General features: G+C 39.7%; 1 protein-coding gene across 1 annotated transcript; it reads right to left on the bottom strand.

Moving 5' to 3' along the window:
- Positions 1–18,248: 18,248 nt before the first annotated feature.
- Positions 18,249–20,005, bottom strand: CUNH8orf48 (chromosome unknown C8orf48 homolog). The gene is given in 2 exon segments (XM_004649043.2): positions 18,249–19,134; positions 19,137–20,005. Coding segments are annotated over 2 exon segments (750 nt in total). The 5' UTR covers positions 19,849–20,005; the 3' UTR covers positions 18,249–19,096.
- Positions 20,006–23,032: the final 3,027 nt, after the last annotated feature.

The following is a 23,032-nucleotide window of genomic DNA, read 5'->3' as shown; positions in this document are numbered from 1 at the left end:
AAATTAATTAATTAAATAAAATAAATTCTAAAACTACCATCCACCTGGAGCATAGACAGAATAGGGTGAGGAGAGGAGTGCCACAGTGAAAATCTGGAATAAATTTCCACACTTTGCTACCTCAGACCATAATGCCTCATTCAGATGGTAAGGTTAAATTCCTCAAGCAGAGCAAAATAGAAGTAACACTGAGGCTTGAAACTATTTGTAATTAAAAATAAATAAAAAGGGAGGGGCACATGAGGGTATGACTTTTATTGAAGAGCACAAGAACAGAATTTAGGGGATGAATTATAAGTAACCAACTCAAATAAAATAGGTGGGAAACATATGTCAACTAATCATCTTATTTATCTCTGCTTAATCATTAATCATATTATTTTTCTCTGCTTAGCCACTAAGAAAATACATAAATAAATAAAATCTCCCAAAACTGCACCAAAATGCAAGCATGCCCTCTCCTGGGCATTGCTGCCCACGTCTCACTCAGCTGTCTCTCACATTCAGGAAGCTCAGGGAAATGCTCTCAGTAAAGACTGGCTAAGCAAGATGCTCCAGCTTCAACAAATGTCTGCTCAGTTACCAAACTACTTTTCAGATCAGTTAAGTAGCTCCCTGCAGGAAAATGGTTCGTGGATTCTGGATGGTAAGAACACTTAAAGCATAAACCAAAACAAACAAAAAAAGCAAAGCAATGTACATCATATCCTAAAATATCAATAGATTAGCTATAAGCCTATTCTGAGATTCCAAGAGGAGAAATGTCAAAATATAAGTGAAATGAAGACAAATTTTGAGAGGAAAAATTCAAACATTATAATAAAGATGCCATATCACCAATATGTGGCAAGTTCTCACAGTTCAGTAATAGGCATAAATACCTCCGTAGAGCATCTTGAAGTGGTGATAAAATACGAGAGTAGCTGAGTTCATCAGGAAAACAAGCACAGTCCTTCAAGAGAATCCTGCAAGATCCTCCAAGAAAATCAGCAGCTCCCAACAGACCCTACCACCTCCTTTTTCCTCTCCCATTCTGCCCCATATGCTGCAGAAAGCAGTCCCCAAGTGAGCCTTCCACCTAGCCCCACACCGATCCAGTTCAACTCGGTGTTACAAGTTGCCACCAGTTGGCAATCCATCGCAGTATCATTTGTCATTTCTTCTGAAGCACTATTTGTACATACCCACTTTTAGAATTTAGCATAATTCTATTTAAATTTTTCTTTTGCCGTTAATATTTTAATATTCCTTAAAATTTGGAAAATGTACTCAAAAGATCTGATAAATGAAAAGCTTTTTAAATTTCTATCAAAAATACCAAGATGTTCCAGGCAGAACTGGGTAGAAAGGATAAAGAGAAAATCCACAAAATAAAAAGATGGAAATAGCTAATCAACGTGAAAAGTTCTCAACTTTATTGAAATAAAATACGTGACAATTCAGAATTATTTAAGTAGCAACAATTCCTAGCTTAGTCTGCAATGAAAAATTGACTCAAGGTAAGTGAACATTCTCTTGAATGTCATTTTCAGAGAACACATGAGACCTGTCCCCTAACTGTCCTCCTCAAAGTTGTCAAAAATATCTAATAAAGTATTCCCAGAGGAAAGGGAGACTCATTGCTCTTCCCTACTCTAATAATGAATATTCTTGAGTTCTATTCACACAATATTAAATTGAGTTCTAGTTTTGTCAACATTTTCTATAAATATACAAAATACAAACATCTCCATTCTGGGCTAAGCAGGGTTCAATTTTATGAAATGACAAAAACCCTGCTGTTTAGACAGATGAAGGATAGCCTAATGAAGAATATGGATCATGTGGTTGAGACATGAAGAAAACTTGGCAAGTACTGGCTTTAGTGTTTGACTTCTCACTGTGCACTAGCAAACCATAATTGTTATCAGATTTGGTTTTATGCTGAGTGGATATGGTTCAGAACTCTGAAAAAGACCTTCTCTTATAGGAATATAAGGACATTCTGACTCCCTCTGTCACCCCTTCCACTGTCTGAGATAATCTGGTTTATCAGGCAGGCGACCCTCTACTTCTTCACTTAACCCATAAATATATGCTTGGTAGCAAAACAAAAGAATTTTCCTAAATAGTAAGCAAAAACGTAACCATGACCTCCCCCAGTCCCCTTATTTCTTTCAGTCTAATAAATGTCACTCACCCATGAGTCCCAAGTCTGTGTCTCTAGTCTTTGTGAAAACAGATGCCTAGATAGTCAAGCAATCATAAATACTAAACTGTCTTATTGAGCCAAAAGTTCAGGGTAAATGATTGCAAGATAGCACCTTTTTCTGTCATTTTTATGGAATGCATATTAATTTACTTGTTATATTAGCCAGTAAAACTGGACACTTTAAATATGCTATGTTCCTATGCTATTTTTTGTAGCATAGTGAACTTAGATAGTGTAGAGTAGGGCTGTGTTGCATGTACCCAATAATTATACATTTCTGCTGCCTTCACAATTTTACCTTCACCTCTGCTCTCTTTCTCTGAATCTCAACTATTATAAATATATTCAACTAAATGTCATTCTCAAATTTCAGATAATGATTTTCCCTCACTCCACCAACATTTTTCTTTTCTTGGATTCTCTTTCTTGGGAAATCCACTTCCAATCAATTGGTAATCAAGCTCTTGTTCATTCTTTTGACCCCAGTCCAGTCTCTTTCCATTTTCGTATATTTCTGCCATTATCTAATTTCTATCTCCTCCAAATCATCAGATCCCTGCAAACAGGTCCTGTTTTTTCCACAACTAGGATGTGACCTGAAGATTCATGACTTTAAAACCAGCTTTCTAAATTGCTACAGAAAACTGAAGTAGAGCTTTGAGGCAAGGATTTTTTTACTGTATCTGTACACAATGGGAGCAATGTTATCAAAGCATTTTGAAGCCATTTGAACTTTGTGACAAGGTACATGTTATGGTGCTGATCTAGAACGTCCCCTCAAATTATCAGAATTTGGGCTTTGGAAGGTGCTCCATTTACAGGGATGCCATGCCCACTGATGAATTCAGAGCTGGACGTGCTCTTGAGAGATGGGGCTGCTCTGAAGGGTCTGGCCCCTGGAGACATGAGCTGAGCTCATTTATCCTTTCCTGGTTCCTCCCTCATTCCTGCTTCCTGGGTTTTGCTTCCTGCTGAACAAAATGATAAATGCAAAACAGACATGCATACACGCAAGCTTGGCTCTCCCGAACCTTTTCAGCATAACCCTTCTGCTCAGGAGCCGGTGACCCAGCTACTGAAAGCTGTTCGATGAAACAGACCTTGCTTCCTTTAAATGTGGGTACCAGATAGTGTGTCTCAGGGATGAGGAAGTGCCTGAGACAGCACAAAAGCCTATTTCCACGGGGGGAAAGTGAGGAAGTCGTTATAACAATCACAGTATGACATACTAAGTCAAACTACAGCAGCTTCAGCAGAGAAACTTAAGGAAAGGATGAGTCTAAAAGCACATTATTGACAGAAACTTGCAAGATTCCCTAGCACATCATTTCAACTGTACAATTGTTCTATTTAAGTATGAACACATAAGAAATGGCCTCATTTTTATTTCCCAGGTAAATGCAACCAAGTGATTAAGAAAGTCAACAATGCAGTCAACATTGCTCAAAATATAAATGTCTCCTCACTCAACAAAATGAAACTTTATTTGTACTATTATAATACTTAGTTTCATGTTTGAAAAACACACCAAGGTTTTGGATTCTCTAAAGCTTTTCAAACACTAAGAACTGTACGTGTATGCATGTCTCTCACACATTTATCATTTTGTTCAGCGGAGGTTTGTTTGGAAAATGTCTGTGATGTCCAAAAACAAAGTTCCAGATGGAGGAGGTGAAAATAGACACATATTCCAGCTGTTTTTAATCTCTCTCTCTCTCTCTCTCTCTCTCTCTCTCTCTCTCTCTCTCTCTCTCTCTTCCCCCCTCTCTCCCTCCCTCCCCCCAGTCTCGGCTCTGGCTCTGGCTCTGGCTCTCCCTCAGCTGCGGTTACATTGAAAACACAACTGATAAATGGCAAAACCTCTCACTTTGTTCAAATGTGAGAGGTTTGTAGAGTAGCCATGTACAAAATTTTGTTATTGTAAAAGTTCTAGCTATGGCATTTATGTTTGTGTTGTATCAAGGCAGGCATCTATGTGTGTACAAAGGTTTAGGAATGTATAATCTATTTTCCAAGCAGATCTTGTTCTGTGTATATTTCTACCTCTCTACAGGATATGTGTCATTGAACATCTTTTTTAATTAATTCTTCCATGTTTGTGTGTTAGTATATTGAGGCACCTGAAGGAGATGGATCTCTTTGGTGTTGGCAGATTTCTAATACTGCAGAGTGAGCAAAACTCAGTATAGAGGATTTGTTAACAGTAAGTAACTTTAACAAGTCTTACTTGAAAAGTATTAAAGGGACCTCAAACTCGGGTGTGTACAGTGGTGGGAAGGAGCTGATCTCAGCTGCATCAATGTCAACATTCTGGTTGTGACATTTTCTATATAAATATCAGTGGGAGAACTGGGTAGGCATATATGGGATCTCTCCACATTACACCTTCCAACTGCATCTGCACTAACAACAATCTTAAAAGAAGAAGCTTAAAATTTAATACATTTCATTGACTTGGTTATTAGCTCTCCCCCAAGAGAACAAGCTTTTAATTTTTAATGTGTACTGATCACACTGGCATGCATTTGGCAAGAATACATGAGCCATCTTTCACTCTTTCCTACCCAACCCTCACCTTTAAATCAGCCAAGTCCCATTCACTGAATTTTCATTCTAGAAACCATCTATCTCTGACTTTCTCTTCTTTCTTCCAGCTGACACCATGTCTCAGCACCTTATTTTCTTTTTCATTGACTCTATTAAATCAATATCCACATGGGTCCTCCTATCTCAAGTATTATCACCCTAGAACAGTGGTTCTTGATACAGCTGCTCATTACATTTGATGGAGAAACTTACAAAACACTGCAGGATTTCCATCCTAGGACAAACAAAATAAAACATGCGAAACTAGAGCCTGGGTGTCAGCATATTTTGAAAACTTCTTAGATAAATCTAATGGACCGTCATGGTTGAGAGTGACTTTTAAACATGTATCTTCATGTAAGATTCAAGAATGATTTCACCCAAATGAAATGCTGGGCACTACTCTAATTTCAAACTGTCCTTCTCTGTTGAGATTTTATTTATATTATCCCAAATTGTATCGAATTCTTAGCCATCAATATAGAGGTAATTATATTTATAGAAATAATCAAGTTGAAAAGGGATCTGTGGGGTAGGCCCTAATCTGCACTAACCTTATAGACTTGGAACATTGGTACCAAGACATGAACACAGGGAGACCAAAACATGAACAAAGAAATCTATGTGAGGTGTCTATAAGCCAAAGAACAAGAAAAACTGCCAGAATATCACCAGAAGTCAGTTAAGAGGCGTGAAATGATTTAGCTTTCACATCCCTTAAAAGGAACCATCCTGGCCAGTAACTTGATTTCAGATTTCCACCCACCAGGACTACCAGGACTATGACAAAATGAATTTCTGTAGTTTAAGCCAACAAGTGGCTGGCCCTTTGTTATGCAAATCCTAGCAAACTAATTATAGCATCAAACTTATGCTTGTTAAATTTACTATCATGTAATTTGCCCTATTCGTATGTCTCCATTCTCATTTCTTCATTCTTCACATTACAGAACCTTAAAACTTTGCTGAGGTGTCATCTTGTCATGTCTAAATCCCTTTATACATATCAAGATATTTTAACTTATGCAGAGCACTTTTTAATCACTGGATGGGCTGCATTGTATCATACATATTTGTTTACATTTTCATCTTTAAAAAAGATCCTAAGAAGTTCCTGAGAGGTAGTCACAGGTCTCAACCCTTAAACTCCTAACATTTGCCAAATAGTTGTTTCTAGACCATATTTTTGGTGAATGAAAAGATAAATTATACACTACTTTGGATACATCAAAATACCTAAAGTGGAATGAGCAGCACAAGAGATTCATCATGAGGTAGGAAGCAACAGAAGGTGGGAAAAGACTCCACAGTGCAAAGCAGTTTTTACATCTAAGGAAGAACGGGAAGGAAGGAGGATTGCCTGAGAGGAGCTATGGTCTGTGCACAGCAGCTCCATAAAATGTTGTTCAAATAAATAAAGAGCCTTTGAGTCAAAGTTGTCCACTGGCAGACTTCCACATTTCACCTGTCTCTGCCCCCCAGCTAGGCAGTGTCTGTACCTGGAGTAGTTACAATTCTTTCATCTGGAGACCTGCCCTCATGTGCCACTATTTCTGTCCCCTTCAAAGCCAAATGTTCCTTCTGTACTATTTTGCAATGCATTTCTTCTTTTTTATGTATTTAGTACAGGGTCTCACTACACAGATCAGGGAGAGACAGACAGACAGAAAGATAGAGAGGATTTAAAGATTAAATATAAAAATATTAAAATTCTTCAAAGCAAATAACTATAGATACATGCACAGAAGAGAAACTGATAGGAAGGAAACATTCATTTATGTGGAGTGTTTTAGAAGGTCTCTGGGTTGATAGCATTAAGGATGAAATTCTAATAGTCAGAAAAAAAGAACAATAATAAAATATGCTCTGAAATGCATGGTTGAAAACTCTATCATTTTGAAAAATCAAGACAGGCTATATTTTCAGAGCAAAGAGGTTCAAGAAAGTGGGTAAAACATAAAACAGTCTGTCCATCTGCTACCTTTCACTGTCCTCACTCACAGTGCCCAGCTACCCTCTGCTTGGAGCTGCTCTCCATGTTTCCTAACACCTCAGAGGTTCCAAGGCCATCTGCTGCCCTGGACTCTGGAAGCAGGAGAGTGCTGTGGTGCCAGCTGCAATGAGGGGAAGCTACATCCATGAAACTGGCCTTGGGCCAAGGAAGAGTCCAAAATGTAACAGTAAAGATATTTGCATGAGAATGAACTGAGCATTGATAAGGTACTGGTGTGTGTGTGTGTGTGTGTGTGTGTGTGTGTGTGTGTGTGTGATTGTTTGTAGTCCTGGGAAATTAACTCAAAACTTTTACATTAAACTACCTTCTCAGCAATTTCTAAGTTTATTTTTCTTTTGAGAGCAAGAGTCTCACTCAGTTGCTAAGTTGGCTGGGCACTGCTCCAACTTTCCATCTTCCTACCTCAGCTTCTCAGAGTGCTGGAGTTATGGTACTGCCATACCAGTCTCTCCAGAACTCCAAATCCTCTGCTAAGATGGTCCATATTTATCCTAGTATTGCTTAGAAGAAAGCAAGCACCACATTTTATAGACAAATGTTAGCATCATGCCAATTACAAAATTAGGTCAGCTTGACTTTCATGTAGATACTATTCCAAAAGATTATTCAATATGGCAATAAAAAAATAGGTTAGGAGAACAGGCACTGATCTGTCACTCCTACTGGGCTGGTCAGCATTATATCACCCTGGGTTAGTAGGTACCTCCTGTACAGGGGTTCAGAGGTAACAGCAAGGCCAGTGGACCACAGGCTCCATGACACCACCTATGTCAGGGTGACCACCACATTGAAGCCTCCTAACAGGCAGATATTGCACGCGGAATGAGATGAGCAACTTACGCTGTGTAGATTAAGTGACAGTCCAACAGACCTAGAGAGGCTCAGAAAGATCATGCTAGTCAAACAGTAGAACAGTTCCCAACACAGGTCTGATCCCATGGAGCTAGTCCATCTTTTTGTCCTAGTCCTTATCAGGTGGTCATTTCCACACTTTTTAGAACATGCAGACAAACTTTCACCCTGGACAGCAGAAGTTCAGCCAGCTGATGGAGCAAAGCAGCTTTCCTGAGTCAAGCAAGTCACCTTAGTCACCTGCCAGGATTGTACTTGGTGCACATTCATCTCGTGCGTCACCCTGACCTTCAGTGGATTAGCTGCCCAAATCCAGGACCACTGAGGGCTTGCATTGACAAGGCCTCAGACACACAACAAACCTTGTGCCATCTACAGCCTCAGGTGCAGTCTTTCTTCTCAAAGCAATCAACTCAATGCCAAGTAATTGACTCTGACAATAGAATGATACAAGTATTTTTTTTTACTAACTTTATCCCCTAAAACCAATGTGTGCTCAAATCAGTGTTTATCTTTGTGGAAAATGCTAACCTTAAGGATCTTATGTATTGTGTTTACTTAAAGGCAGTGGTTACAAAAATATTTTGCTTCATTTTTCATTTCACCATCACTTGATGAAAGGACAAAGATCTCTCCACTGGTGTTGACTGCCATGTCCTGACTCTACTTACGTAAAACCATTGTCAGCTGCTGCTCTAGGACTGTATGGGATCATCTCCAGGGGCTATAAAAATTCTTGTGTATCAAAGATCAAGGTATTGTTATCCATGGAGAATACTTTTTTCCACCAAACTTTCTTTCCAAGAGACACTATGAAACTCTGACTTTGTGCATCTGTCGTACTTCATTCATACACAAATACAAACACAACTCTTATTAAATTTTCTCTGAAGGGCTCTTAATGTCTGAACATTGAATTTCATGAGACATAATACATTTCTTTCTATGTTGGAAGACAAATTTTTAAAAAAGAAAACACGTATAAAATATGAAGAAAAATGTATTCACAAGTCGTTACATTATACCTTGTCATGATTAAGAGTTTGGACTTTATTCCATGGACCAGACTTTGCCCAATTATCTTATGCCTATCTTAAAGATTGCTCTGTCTTTGCATATATGAATAGAAGTATGAACAATTAGTTAGACACATAATAATGCAAATGTTAAAGCTCAGATGAGGGTAACAGTGGACAAGAAGACCTTGACTAGATTGGATTTGATAAATGTTGAAAGAAGAAAATATGTAGACAGTTGGGTGCTGGATTCGATGTGGAAAATCAAAATAAGAAGAGTAATGAAGTTCATAATAAGATTTTTTGCCTTGAATGAATGGATGGATGAATGGTATGACAGCTGGGATAGAAAGAAGTTTAGGAAGGAAGAGCAGGAGGTTTGTTTGGGGCAAACAAAATTTGTCTATCTAGAAGCAAATAGTTCTGTCTTATGTCATGCAGTCATACAGCAGAGAGAAAGAGAGAGAGAGAGAGAGAGAGAGAGAGAGAGAGAGAGAGAGGCAGAAACACATATGATATTACCGTATGGACATATTTGGACTCTACTATCACAGAAGAAAAGAAATTTCAAGGAAAAAAATATGTGCCTACCTGTTATGGTTTGTGTCTAGTTGTCCCCCCAAAGCCTCATGCAGTCATGGGGTGAGGACTTCTAGAGTTTGTGTTAACTCATGATCCACTGGGATTATGTGTGATCCAAGGCTGGGATTATGGGTCTTAGTACTGCTGGGATTACCCATAAATGGGTAAATACTGGGAAGTACCCAAAGGTGTGAGTACTTCCCCTAGCCTGGGGCAGGTGATTTGCATTACAATGTAAGGTGGGAAGAGAAGCTAGCTGCTTGAGCTGCTGCTACCCCTCCCTTGTGCTCTTGCTCTTTGCCGCTGCCAAGAAGGGTTGCCCTCTGCTATGTGCTGCTCTGCGTTGGACCCAGCTGAGTATGGACTGAAACCTCCAGTAACTGTGAGCTAAGTAAACCTTTCCTTCCTTCATTTTGAGTGTCTGGTATTTGTCCCAGCAACAAGAGAAGAGTAACAAAGACACTACCAGACAGCAATAATAAGTAGAAACAAGAGGCAAAACACAATGAAATTAGACTTGAATGAGATCCTTTGGACATAGTGATATCATAATTCATTGTAAAAGCTAGTCCTTTTAAGAGTCTGAATCCATCTTGGATGTTTGGCTCTTTGCATCTTTTAAGCCCTCCTCTTTCCCTTTTCCTTTCTCTCCCTCATCTGGAAAATCTGATAATCAAATACAAATGCTCTTTCTTTGTCACCAGTATAAAGTTTAAGCCACACAATACCCAGTACAAACTCTGGAACTCTCACCCACCTTCACCCCTCATCATAATTTTATTATGCCAAGGTAATCATCTACCAGTTCCAGACTCTGGACCTTTTCATACTTACTTGTGTTGGGAGAGGTGCTGCTCCGACTCTCCAGTTAAAATAATTAATACATCTCAATACAAATTAAAACAGGATTTTAAAGTACTGAAAGTGATCATGCAAGATCTTTTTAGGAAAGAAGTACTTACCCTCATCTCTTTCTGTGAGCATTACTCATCACTCTTGGCTTGAGAACTACAGTTCACACAGGGCCTGCCTTAGCTCTGCCAGATGCAAACAGTAATTGGTGTAATGCACAGGATACCCAGGCAATAGTCACCACAAATGTGAGTCTTGCTTCACTTGCACTATCTTGCTACATGGCTCTGCTCCCTCCTGCTGGATTACTTGCTTCAAACTGTGTTATTTTGTGCTGCATTTGATGAGACTGATCATTTTTCCACCTATAGATTTAACTGTCCTAAGTCAGAAGAGGTTACTTGGCCTGGGGAAATTGGACTTGGGCCCTCTTTAAAGTGGTCTTGGGTGATGTGTGTTGGCCTGGATTTTACCTTGTGTCTCAAAGTGATTCACGTGTTTTGAGAATACAAAAGGCTGCGGAGTTAGGCTAAAAAGAGCAACTCTTACCATGCTATTAGCTATGTCTCAAGTAAGCCTTGGCTACCACTCTACAGAATGTTCACAGGATATAGGGCTACTCTCTGTAATATACGAGCCCACTGCTAAAACTAAGTCCTTGTGGGATATAATCAGGTTCACACTTCTAAGAGCAGATGCAACCTAGGATTCTGAAAATACTTTTGCCACTGTATTATGTTGATTATGCTGCCCAAAGAGACCTTGTGATGTTGGAATACAATAAAAAATATCCATTTATATAATAAATGTAATATGTTGATATTATATAGTTTTATAAAAATAGCAATGCTATATTTATATATCATATAAAATATTTATATATACTTATATATTTATAATATATAAGTGAAATATTTATATATTATATATAAGAAGAGAAACAGATGCCAACTCTCTTGTGAACTCTCTAATAGAGGGAGACATTAGGTGAAGTTTCACTCTGACATTTAGACTTTGACTCCTGGAGAGAGTTCTAAGTGCTTTGTAATTTCCCGCATATTACTGACACAGAGCTCCTACACCCTTTGGTAATAGCAACTTCTGTTCTAGTGAGGTGGTTCGTGGTGTGCTCCTGTATAATCTCATGCCAAGAGCTAGTTGCCAGAGGAATCAATCTTGCAGTTAACTAACACAGTATTTGTTTTGTAGAATTACTAAAAGTATTTCTATGCAATGTATGTTTTTAGATAGAAAAACCCATCTGATAAGAAGCTTGGATTTTTCAGCCCTAATCCCCAATCCAGAGGAGGGGAATGAGGCTAAAGAAGAGTGATGACTCAGCAAACACCTGCAGCATGAAAGCAAGTCCATAGCCATCTAGGTCTCCAGGTGTTCTGGAGGCAGCATAGTCCTCATTTACAAATTTTATTTGTCTAGTTTTGCTGTCATTCATAGTCATCCCATTTCGAATTAAATGCCCTCAAACAAACAGATCTAGAACATGTTTCCAATGAGAATACAATAGGAGCTTCTGCTGCCCCTCTCCCTTTCCCCCAGAAAAATCCTTCACTTTGGTGTCTCTGCATCCTACGTCATATTTCTGGAATCTCCAGAGCATCCATGATAGTCATAGATTTCTGATTCAAGAAGCTTATTCTCGGTTTTGTGTGACACATCTCCACATCTTTAACACTGACAGCTCTTGGCTTCAAACGGGGCCATCACAGGACAGAGGCGTTCACAGTCCTGCGCGTGTCTGTGACTCTTCATGCATTTCTATGTGTAGTGGAAGCATCACCCTGTGAGCTCGGCACAGTCAACAAGACCTCCTTGTTAAAATACAAAAGTTATCTACAGGATACAGCTGAGTCTATCCCCTCTGTAATATACAAGACATAGTAGATGGCAGCCTTTCTGTCTTTAGGCCCTTGCTAACTCATTATGTGCTAGAGAAGGTCAACCCTCTCTTGAACTGCAACTACCTGGAGGTTTCCATAGAATTAAATGTTCAAAGAGCAATGAGAATTTCTGTAAGTCATGGTCAGCACACACACACACACACACACACACACACACACACACACACTATCTATCTATCTATCTATCTATCTATCTATCTATCTACCTATCTATGTGTATATGTAATCATGCATATTGGACCGAAGCAGTGTTTGTATCTTTCAACCTAGATTCCTTAATAAAAAGGGAACAAAGGGTAAAACTTTTAGTCAATCCTCCTAGCACTGGGTGCTCCCTTGTCCCAATGTTGGTTTCATTTGTCCATTTCACAGCTCCCGGGGGCATTCCCAATGGTCTAGCTACCTGGTTCCACCACAATAGCAAAAAATATTACTAACTCAGTGTCTTGCCATTTGAGCAAAATAATTATGAGAATCTCTTGCTGAAGATACCCAAAATTCAAATTAAGTCTTGTCTCAGTTACTCTTCTCTCATGGCTAGGACAAAATCCTGACACCCAAAATGAAGGAAGGAAAGGTTTATTTAGCTCACAGTTAATGGCGGTTTCAGTCCGTCCTCAGTTGGCTCCAAGACAGAATGGCACAAGGCAGAGAGCAGCCTTTCACAGTGGTGGCAAAGAGCGGAGAGCTAAAGGGAGTGGAGCGGCTCAGGCAGCTAGCTAGCCTCACTCTCCTCCTATTGTCATGCAGAGTACCTGCCCCAGGGCACTCACACCCACAATCCCAGCATTGGATCAGAAATCCCTCACAAACTCCAGAAGCCTCCTTATGAGGCTTTGCAGGGGACACTTAAACACAAACCCTAAAATGCCAGACACAAGGAGGACTCACCTGAATACCTTGAGAGTCCCAGACATCATTAGCAGTGACTCAGGCACTCTTTTCACTTCAAAATCCACAATGCTGGGCTCTTGAGTAGGCGGCCCTGTGGGTACCTTTACCACTGGCTCTGGACATAAGCCTCATGAAGCACATTCATCGCGCACACTTAAAAAGGAATGTAGTTAATGAAGCTGTCATTAGACGAACATCAGGAACCAACTGTAATAGTCAAACTCCATTTTGTATGTTTAATAGCTGAAAACTGTTAAGCTTCATCATTCTACAGTAAATCACTGCTAAGCAGGCCCTGTTTTCCAACTGTAGGTTGCAACTCACAAGAGCCCTTGCCCACCTGTTGAAATGCTGGCCCTAGCCCCATGTTCTAAATTTAATAAGAGCCAATCCAGTCTGCTTTTCTTTCTTTCAAGCCACTTCAGACCTGACTGAAAGACAGCCCTGATCTTTCTACCTCAGAAGCTCTTTATTATGTGAATAGTAAACTGCTTTCTAGGGCCAAATAGCTCAGTGGATTAAAGCCCTGCAATCAGGTGCAAGGGCCAGAGGTTTAATCCCCCAGCCTGCCATACAGGCCCTGCCCCCCTCCCCAGGAGCAGGGGCGCTCACTGAGATGGCAATTGAGACTGGGCGTGGTGGCACACGCCTGTAATCCCAGCTCTTGGGAGGCTGTAAACAGGCAGATCACTAAGAGTCCAATCTAGTAGTGAGACCCTGAGCACCCTGTAGACCCTTCCCTAAAATACAAAAACAAAAGCAAAAAAAACCCTGTTTTATATTTTCAAAGCACTTGTGGAGCATCACCGATCTTGATGCAAATGTTGACAAAGCTGGCCACAACACACTTTTTCCTAGCCCTAAATTAATGCCTCATCAAAATGAGGCTTTCTGACTATAGAAACTGCTCTGAATTTTGCAATTTTCTCTGTAATTTGAGTATACTGAAAATTGGAAAATTTCTAAATTCTCTATTCGGAAGGGGACCATAAACCAAGAACAGAAGCAAAGTTATATTTTCCTTTTTGGTTTCTCAGATTCAGTGTTTGTGTATAATTCATCTGTCACATCCAGACACAATCAAAAGAGAGCTCACACCCACAGTCACAGCCCTCCTTCTCAGAGCTGTTACTATATTAGGCTTCATCATGAGACCAGCTAACTTATGAAGTATTCCGAGCTGGGTGTCCCAAACATTCCTAAACAGTTCTGAGATTGGAATTTGAATGACTCAGATGTTCAGGACTGAACCTTTTTTACACTCAATCTGGCACATCACTTACTTCTCTTTCAGGGGTTTTTATACTGTAGTATTTGAGCAATGGGCAGGTTTGCTTCCAGGTATGAACAATTTAATAAGAAATGTAATAAGAAAATCTAAATGGCAAACACAAAATTTATGTAGTCTGTATATACTATTGTACACATTTTATACTTGTGTAAATTTGTACCAATTTACCAGACTCAATTTTAGAGCACTGGGGAAATATGTAGTTTCTCCGCATCCGTTCTGATGGCCTTTCCATGTCAGCTGCGCTGGGATCTCTTGGGGGCAGCTATAAAGAGTTTGGAGAAGGAACGTTCATTCCTTTTGTATATATTCGAGCACAAAAAAACTTGCGACTTTAAGCATCATGACTTTTTTACTCCATTCCAAAATTTCAGAGCTATTTATTACCGATGAAGTAAACATTTCAAATGACTTTTCCTATCTAAAAAAAAATGTGGATTGTGTAGAAGTAGTTTGTACTAGTTCTGAAAAAAAGTAATACTTTTGTAAAGGCATGGACCTTAAAAGATACTTTACAGAAAACCTTTATGATAATTTTCACTGGGAACTATGAATACATTCTGGAAAGAAGTCTAACTTATGGAAAAGTATAAAGAGACGGAAGTACAGGTAAAAGCCACATGAGGACACAATAATGCTAAACAACAGCACACTCACAGCTTATTTTCTTTTGGTGGGAAAACATTAAACTGCATTTTTGGAAACACATATTTTTATCTGAGAAGCATTTGTTGAACACTATTGTGTGAAGCAGTGCTTGGGCACCTTTGACACGTGTGTAGGATAGGGTAATCCTGGACTGGCACGCAATCAGGGAGTGTACTGATTATTTGTGAATTTTTATTAATGTCATAAAGTGTGGAAGCCAGCACCTTTAATTCTGTTTAGCAAATGTTTGAGAGCTAAGAGATAAACCAAAAGAAGGTAACATTTTAGGTTGGATTCATTAGTACACAAACCACATAATTATTCTCAACACACACAGAAAAATACTTCTGATAAAATTCAATAATACTGGTGATAAAATCCAACATATAATTCACTAAGACTGGAGAGATCTTTCTTAGTGTGAAAATGCCATACATGAAAAATCCATTAATACTCTACTAAAAGTGAAAGACAGAGGGCTCCTCTCCTAAGAGCAGAAGCAAAGTAAAGACACTGGTTTTGTAATTTCCATTTATTATAGCACTGAAAGTCAGGAATTTTATGCAAGGGAAAAATACTCAAAATTATAAAGAAAGATGCAGAAGTATCCACGTTGCAGATGCTATATCTCATTACAGCTGGAAAGTGAATTCCAAAAAAGTCACAGGCTAAAAAAACTAGCCGCATTGCTGTTAGAGATAAGTAATCACCCCCATAAAATAATTTTTTAGTCATTTAAAATAGCAAAAAAGTGAAGCAACTACTTAGGAATACATTCTAACAAACGCACTAGCTTGCACACTGAAAAGTACGAAATACTGGTGAGCTGAGTTCAAAAACACACATAAATAAAAAGTATGCATCCCATAGCTTGAAGTACTTAATACTATTAATATAGTCATAGTACCCAAAACAATATATTGACAACACAGTTTCTATTAAATGTGCAATGCAAACATTGAAGAAATAGAAAACCATAGCCTGAAATTTATGTGGAATCTCCACAAACCCCAAATAACTACAACAACATTGAAAAAAAAGAACAAAAATGGATATCTGTTACTTTTGGGCTTCAAACTTTTGAAGAAAAAAGATGGAAATTTCACATTCTTGTTTTCAAAAGTAACTCAAAACATAGTAATCAAAACAGTACAGTATTGATAAAAACATTTATAAACAACAATGGAATGGAATTTACAGTCCACACATAAATTCTCACCTGTGTAATCAGTGATTTTTCAACAAGAGTGCCCAGGCCATTCAATACAGAAAGAATAGTCTCTCCCTAATTGCTGCGGAAAAAATTATATGTCTATACATCAAAGAATCAAAACTATATCCTTTCACCATCAACAAAAATTTAACTCCAAATTTGCTAAACACATACCTTAGTCTGCTTTCTACGGCCGCAATATAATACCTGACACTGGGTACAAAAAGACCAGAAGCAGGGCTGAGGAGAAAACTCAGTGGTCTAAGCGTCTGCCTAGCAAAAAGACCAGAAGCTTACATGATTTACAGATCTGGAGGCTGGTAAGTCTAAGACCATGGCACCAGTGTCTTTTCAGCATCCACTGAGGACGTTTTGCTGTGTCACAATGTGGTGGATGGCATTACATGGGGGACAGCACACCTTCTAGTAGTTTTTACAAAGCCACCAGTGACATCATGGGTACCCTGCCCTCTGGACCTCACTCAAATCTGACTCCCAAATGCTTCACTTCCCGATACCACTAAAATATGCCTTTGAGGTTTTCTATTTTCAAGGACACATTCAAACCATAGTAGACTGAACCATCAGATACAAAACTATAAAATTCTTAGAAAATACAGGGCAAAACTGCATGACCTTAGATTTGACATTTCCTAAATATGACACCAAAAAGCATAGGTTAAATAACAGACATAGAGCTGCAGAAATAGCTTGGTGGTTTAAGCACCTGCCTGGCAAGTGCAAGGTACTGAGCTGGATCCCCAGTACAACAGGCTGTGCTGACCCTGAAACTGGACATGGTGGTGCACACCTGTAATCCCAGTGCTGGGGAGACGGAGACAGGAAGATCACTTCAAGCCCAAACTGTGTAGTGAGACACTGTATCAAAAAAAAAAAAAAAAAAAAAAGATAAACTGGACTTCACTGAAATTTAAATTCCTGTGGATTGAAAGAATACTTGCAAATAATATATTTGGTGTCTTAGTTCTCTTTTGTTGCTGAGACAAAATACCCAGAACTAAAGGTTAAATGGAGAAACATTTATTTAGATAAAAGTTTTTTAAAATCATTTATTATTTTTTATCTTATGTATTAAGGACAGGGTCTACAGGGTCTCACTACATAGACCAAACTGGTAGTGATTCTATTTTCAGCAACCCAAGCGCAGGGACTGCAGGCGTGCGCCACAGTGCCCAGTCTCAATGGCCATCTCAATGCACCACACAGGGCAGGAATGTCACAGCACGCTGGCGATCGAACCCTGGCCATTGTGTTCTGCCTAAGTAGGTGCTTTAGTGTGCTGAGAGATAAAAGTTTGTAGATTTTTCAGTCCATAATCCACTGGCTCCAAGTTAGATTATCCAAGATGATGTGGCAGACAGGGATAGCAAGGAGAGGCAGCTCATGGCGGGCAGAAAGTGGCAATCAAGAGACGACCACAGCTCTTTCCATCTCGTGCATCTTGTGCAGGCCACTCAGGGTGGGTAGCACTCACAGTCACACACTCTAGGTTCCACCTCTGGAAAAACCCAGTTACAATCACATGAGGCTTTGGGTGGATACTAAAACATAAGCCATAGCACAGTAGAAAAATGATCTCTAAGGAGTACTCATAATTCTGGGATTTATGTTTTTATAGAGATAATATTAAATATTGATTTCTCAAAATCCCGAGCCATGTTTTCTATTTTTAAAATACTATAGCAATCTTCAAAGAATGATACTGCTTCTTCCACATGGAAAGTAACAATAGAAATTTCATAAAATTCTCGCGATCCAAGAAGCTTTCTTCCTTCCCCTCTATATCTACTTCCAGCTTCAACTCTGCTTCCCACTACAGCTAATCTTTTCAAAGGAACAGTCTACATGCATTTTATCTCCTTAATCATTCACTCCTCAGTCTACTTTGTCTAGCTCATTTCTATAATGGCAACTTTTAAATCAAGGGCGCTCAGTGCATGAGTACTTCATCTTTATGTGTTCTCTGTGTTATACTGACATACAAAGATAATCCATCCTGGTTGGAATATTATCTTTCCTTGATCGCTGGGCCACAACACATCCATAGTTTCCTTCACTCCTAAAAGAATTTCTTCCAGGCACAGTGGCACACACCTGTAATCTCAGCACTGGGAAAGCTGAGGTAGGAGGAACACTGAGTTCGAGACCACCCTGGGCTACAAAGTGAGTTTAAGGACAGCCTGAACTGCATAACAAGACCCTGTCTCAAAAAGACAAAAAAAAAAATTCTTTTCAACTTGATAACTTCTTTGTATGACTTTACTCTCCTGGACACTGTTAGCATTTTTCAAGAGTTAGTACTAACCCAACAGTATTCTCACTCTGGGCTCCTTTAGCACAGCACATTGTACCTACAGCTTTAATTTCCAAGTACGTCAGTACTTTCCCCTCCTGTCCCTTTATTTCATATCTGCAGACCATTTCTCTAGGCTACAAGTACAGACAACTTAAGGTTTCCTCAACCTCTAAATGTATATGCAGCAAACAGACCTTAGACTACTCATGACAAATATTTACACTATTGATGACTCCCGTTACACATGGTCCTCTTCTGGAGTTCCTATCTTAATGAAACTATCATTCACCCAGGTACACAAGTGCAACATCTAGTAACATTTTTAACATATTCTTTTTATTAAGTCCCTAGTCATTTCATCAACAAAAAGTCAATTTCCATCCTCTAAGTGTCTCTTACATCACTGCACTTCTTTCTCTTTTTACCCTCAATATCCTAGTTCTAACTACCAATGTCTCTCTCCTGGATCACTGTAAAAGTTTTGCAACTATTCGAACTACATCACCTTCTACACTCTAAAAGATGTACTGAACGGAAGGCTCTTGACCCTTAAGTTTGTGAACGACACATAATGAAGTCTCACACTAGTTTGCAAATGTCTGTAAAAATAATGACAACTACCCACATACACTCCAGGGACATCATGCATATTACAAACGATCACTGATAACCACGACTTCCTGTTTGCTTATGTAATTGGCGACATCATCTGCTTGAAGCATTATCTTTCAACTCCACAGTACTGGATCTCAGCTTTATCAGTCTTTTCCAGATCATTCTGGGATCGTCAAATAGCCGGGGAAGGCCCTGATGTGCTACTCGCACACGGGTGAGAAAATCTGTGGTATGAAGATGCTCATCTATTTTCTCTTGCAGTAGAAATGACTCCAGTAAAGTCTTCTTTTGTTTCAGGAAGGCAGACTGAGCCAACTCTGCTCTTTTCCTATTACAGCTAGGACACTGAGACACGGTATGCTGCTTGGCTGCTCCTATTTGTTTTAATGTTGCGCTAAGGTTTCTAAAATAGAGTTTGCTCAGAAGTTCATCAGGGACAGTACGCTGTAAGGCATCTAGCTCTGACGCCTCTGCATCCAGTCTAAGCTGCCGCTTCCTATGTCTGCTACTCGTGTCCTTCGAGTTCACTCTGTGGCGGATCACATCTACCTTCATGGTGCAGAAAGACTGCTGGGCACGCAGTTCTTCACTGGATACCTGAGTGATTTCTGTCTGAAGTTTATTGTCCGGCTGGCTTCGTCCAGAGCTAGGCTCTCTGCCCTTGAGGTAATTAATCCACTTCTTACTCAATTTCATTTCAAGACTGTTGGTGTCTGAGAGCTCAGACTCCTGTCCTTTCCAGCTTGCATCCCGACATCCTGTGCTCAGTTCGCTCTCAGAGTCACAGGACCAAGGCCTCCCGCCGCGAGAGGAACTAAGTGGACTCTGTACCTCTTCAGTGGAGGGAACGTGTGCCATAGCGCTTACGCCGGTTGAAGCTGATGCTTCCTCCCTCTGAATTTTCCAACATCTGGGCGAACGATCGTCGACTTGTGCCGCATTCGACTCTCCGTCTGCTTTCCGCCGGTCAAGATTATCTCAGAGCCTAGCGAGGGCCGGCCCACACCGGGGAGTCTGGGAGCCAAACGCGCGCAGGACGTCCTTCTGCGACGCCGTTCCCGCTGCCTTGGCAACGCGCCCCGTGCGCAGAGCGCGGCCGCGCATGCGCCCCGCGCCTCCGCCGCCTCCCCCGCGCCGCCGGGCGGCCCAATCCGAGCTTTTCGTCCTCTCTTCGGCTGTTTGTCTGGGTGCTGTTTGAACGTAGGCAAGTGGTTCGCTGGTGAAGACTGCACACGCCCCTACGTCAGGGTTCGGACGGGTTGTGCACGGGTGGAGTGCAGTGTGGCCCTGACGTCCGAGAACGCGTGCGTGACCCGAGTGCTCCGACACGCGGCTAACGTGCGCAAGCGAAAGCTTTCTGCGGTCCTTTGGTTACCTGCCTGTGGGCTCCACCTACGTCTTAAGGTTGTAAATTAATATCTTGAAGCCGGGCTGGCGGAGCCCCCCACAGAGAGCTCTGCGGCCTCGCAGAGTTCCCAGGAGGTCGTGCTGCGGGCCGGCTCTCCCTGCCACGTCGGTGCTGCTCACCCTCCTCGGGATTACCTACTCCGCTGGCTCGGGATTACCTACTCTGCTGGCTCCAGTCCTTTTTCCGCAGAGCCTCTGCCCTCCCCAGCCCCGATTTCCAGTCTTATGTCCGTGTCTTTGATCCCGGAGGCAGAAACCACGTCGTTGTTGCAGGCTGCATGGGCAGCTGTGCTTCAGTGACTCGATAAATCTTGGAACGAACGCGTTGAGTGGCTGTAGAAATGGAAATAAATACCACCTCACAGGCCTTTTTATCCCTGACCTGGGAATTTAGATCTGTCATCCATGATACATCCTTTTATAACAAGCCTTTTATAAAACATGTCAAATTATATTAACAGTTATTCCCGGGAATTAAAAACATGTTAACTCTGTAGAGGAACTTTTTCCTAGGTAAAAGAAATACCTTCAGTCTAAGTCTTATTCGATATCTGAAATAATTTCAAGAAACTGGATGCCCTTCCTGGTGCGCTCTGCCCCCTCTTTCCCTTCCCCTACCTCTCCCTCTCTCCATCCCAGTGGGAGGGATTATTCAGGTGGAGCCAGATAGATTCAATATTCCCCAGTTGGCAAGGAATCAAATATCTGAAATATTCAAAAAGGATTTCTCAAGCATGAGCTGGCTTTATATTTAAGATAAGGAGATTCCAATTTCATTTATGCAACACAAATTCTATTTTATTGTATATTGTTAGGCACAGCAAGAAGTAAATAATTGTGTATAGTTCCAGTTAATTTCTGCAAGACTCAAAATTTTTCATTTTGGGGGTCAGGGAGATGACTCCCTGGCAAGCGCAAGGGCCTGAATTCCATCCCCAGTTCCACCAAAAAAAAAAAAAAAAAAAAAAAAAATTCATTTTCATTTCAAAATTCTCCGTCATTCTTTTGAATAGTTATGTATTGATATTTATGCACAATCCTTTATGACATGCAGTTCTCTGATAACATTAAAAAACAACTACACGCTAAAGTGTATTTTTATCTTATGCTAAATACTTAGGATAAGCTGGCTTTTGTTTTATTTTAAAATAGTGTTGTTGACTTCTTCTGAGTCTGAAAAAATACTATTTAGCATAAAGACCAGTACAACACAGTGGGAACTTATAAAATTAATCAGTTTTTCATAACAAATAGCAAGATTCAGTACACAAGTAAACACCGACAACTATGTCACTGAAGAAGAACAAAGGGCCCAACAATAGTATTATTGTACTGATGGAGTCAGAGGTAAAGTTTTAATTTAAATGTAGAAACTCATTAAATAAATACATTCTTATCTTCTCAAAGTGGGGTTAAATTTCTATAACCTTGTTATGTTTCCTGTGAAGTAAAAATAATATTCACTTGTTATCTTCTTTACATTAAGAAATATCAGTGTTGTACATGCAAAAAGAAAGTTAAGACAATTCTGCATGGAGGGTTGAAAAAAAATATTCTGGATTAATTACAGATGCCTGAGAGAATAGTGAACAAACATAATGTCTTATGATAGTTTTTTTTTTTTTAATTAGCCACTTTGAGGGAGAAAAAAATAATAGAAAAACATAAAGGAGAAATGGGAAGTGGTGACTGGTAACTTCATATATCTCAACAACTTTTTAAACTGTACTGATGGTTACAAATTATTGATTCTACTCCTTATACTGAAAGCAGATCTCGAAGAGACTAGAGGGCAATACAACAGGTCATTTTCAACATTTTATTGCTCTTATCAGGAAAACAAAAATCAAGGAATTGAAATAAAGGAAATATTTGCATTCTTTCCTGAAATTTCAATACAAGCATTTCAGTATCTCAGTAACTTTGCAACAGAATTGTTTTTCAAAAATAGAAATGTTTTTCCTCGGTTAGCAAGTGAATTTTGAACTTTGAACTAGTTCTTGTAAAATTATTCAACAACACGTAAATATGCAAAGAAAATGTTTAAGGTTTTACTTCCTTTTCTTAATGTAATCTTTATATGCTCCATGTTCTCATCAGTTTGGGTGACAATGGAAATCCATCAGCTTGATAATTATAAATATCCTCCACAGCCTCATGGAAGGCGGTCTTGTTTGCAGGGGAAGGCCTTATGGTAGTCAGCAGTTCACATATGAGGCTGGCTCCAAAGGTTTCTGTTCTGAACTTATCATTGCATTTCCTAGAGATGATCATTATTTTGAAGATTTTATTTTATTTATCTTTTGAAGCTCTTTTTTGAAAATATAAATCAACAAACGGATGTATCCAACTTTTAAATAGTAATGAACAAACTGGATACATTACTGAATACATTTTTCTCTTAACAACATTCAGAGATAACACTTCACACACAGATATCACTGTACAAGTGAAGATAGCATACTGTTATCTTCATTTCTATTTTTTTTTTTTTTCCTTTTGGCAGAACCGGGATTGAACTCAGGCCCTTGTGCTTGCCAGGCAAGGGCTTATTCTACTGAGCCATCTCCCTGGCCCCTTCATTTCTTTTTTATAACTAAATAATATTCCACTGTAGGCTTCTGCCGCAGTAGAT

The sequence above is a fragment of the Octodon degus genome, unplaced genomic scaffold, assembly GCF_000260255.1.
Source record: "Octodon degus isolate 3935 unplaced genomic scaffold, OctDeg1.0 scaffold00053, whole genome shotgun sequence".
NCBI lineage: Eukaryota > Metazoa > Chordata > Mammalia > Rodentia > Octodontidae > Octodon > Octodon degus.
Note: the sequence above shows the minus strand (reverse complement) of the source record. Positions and strands in the feature narration are given on the sequence as shown.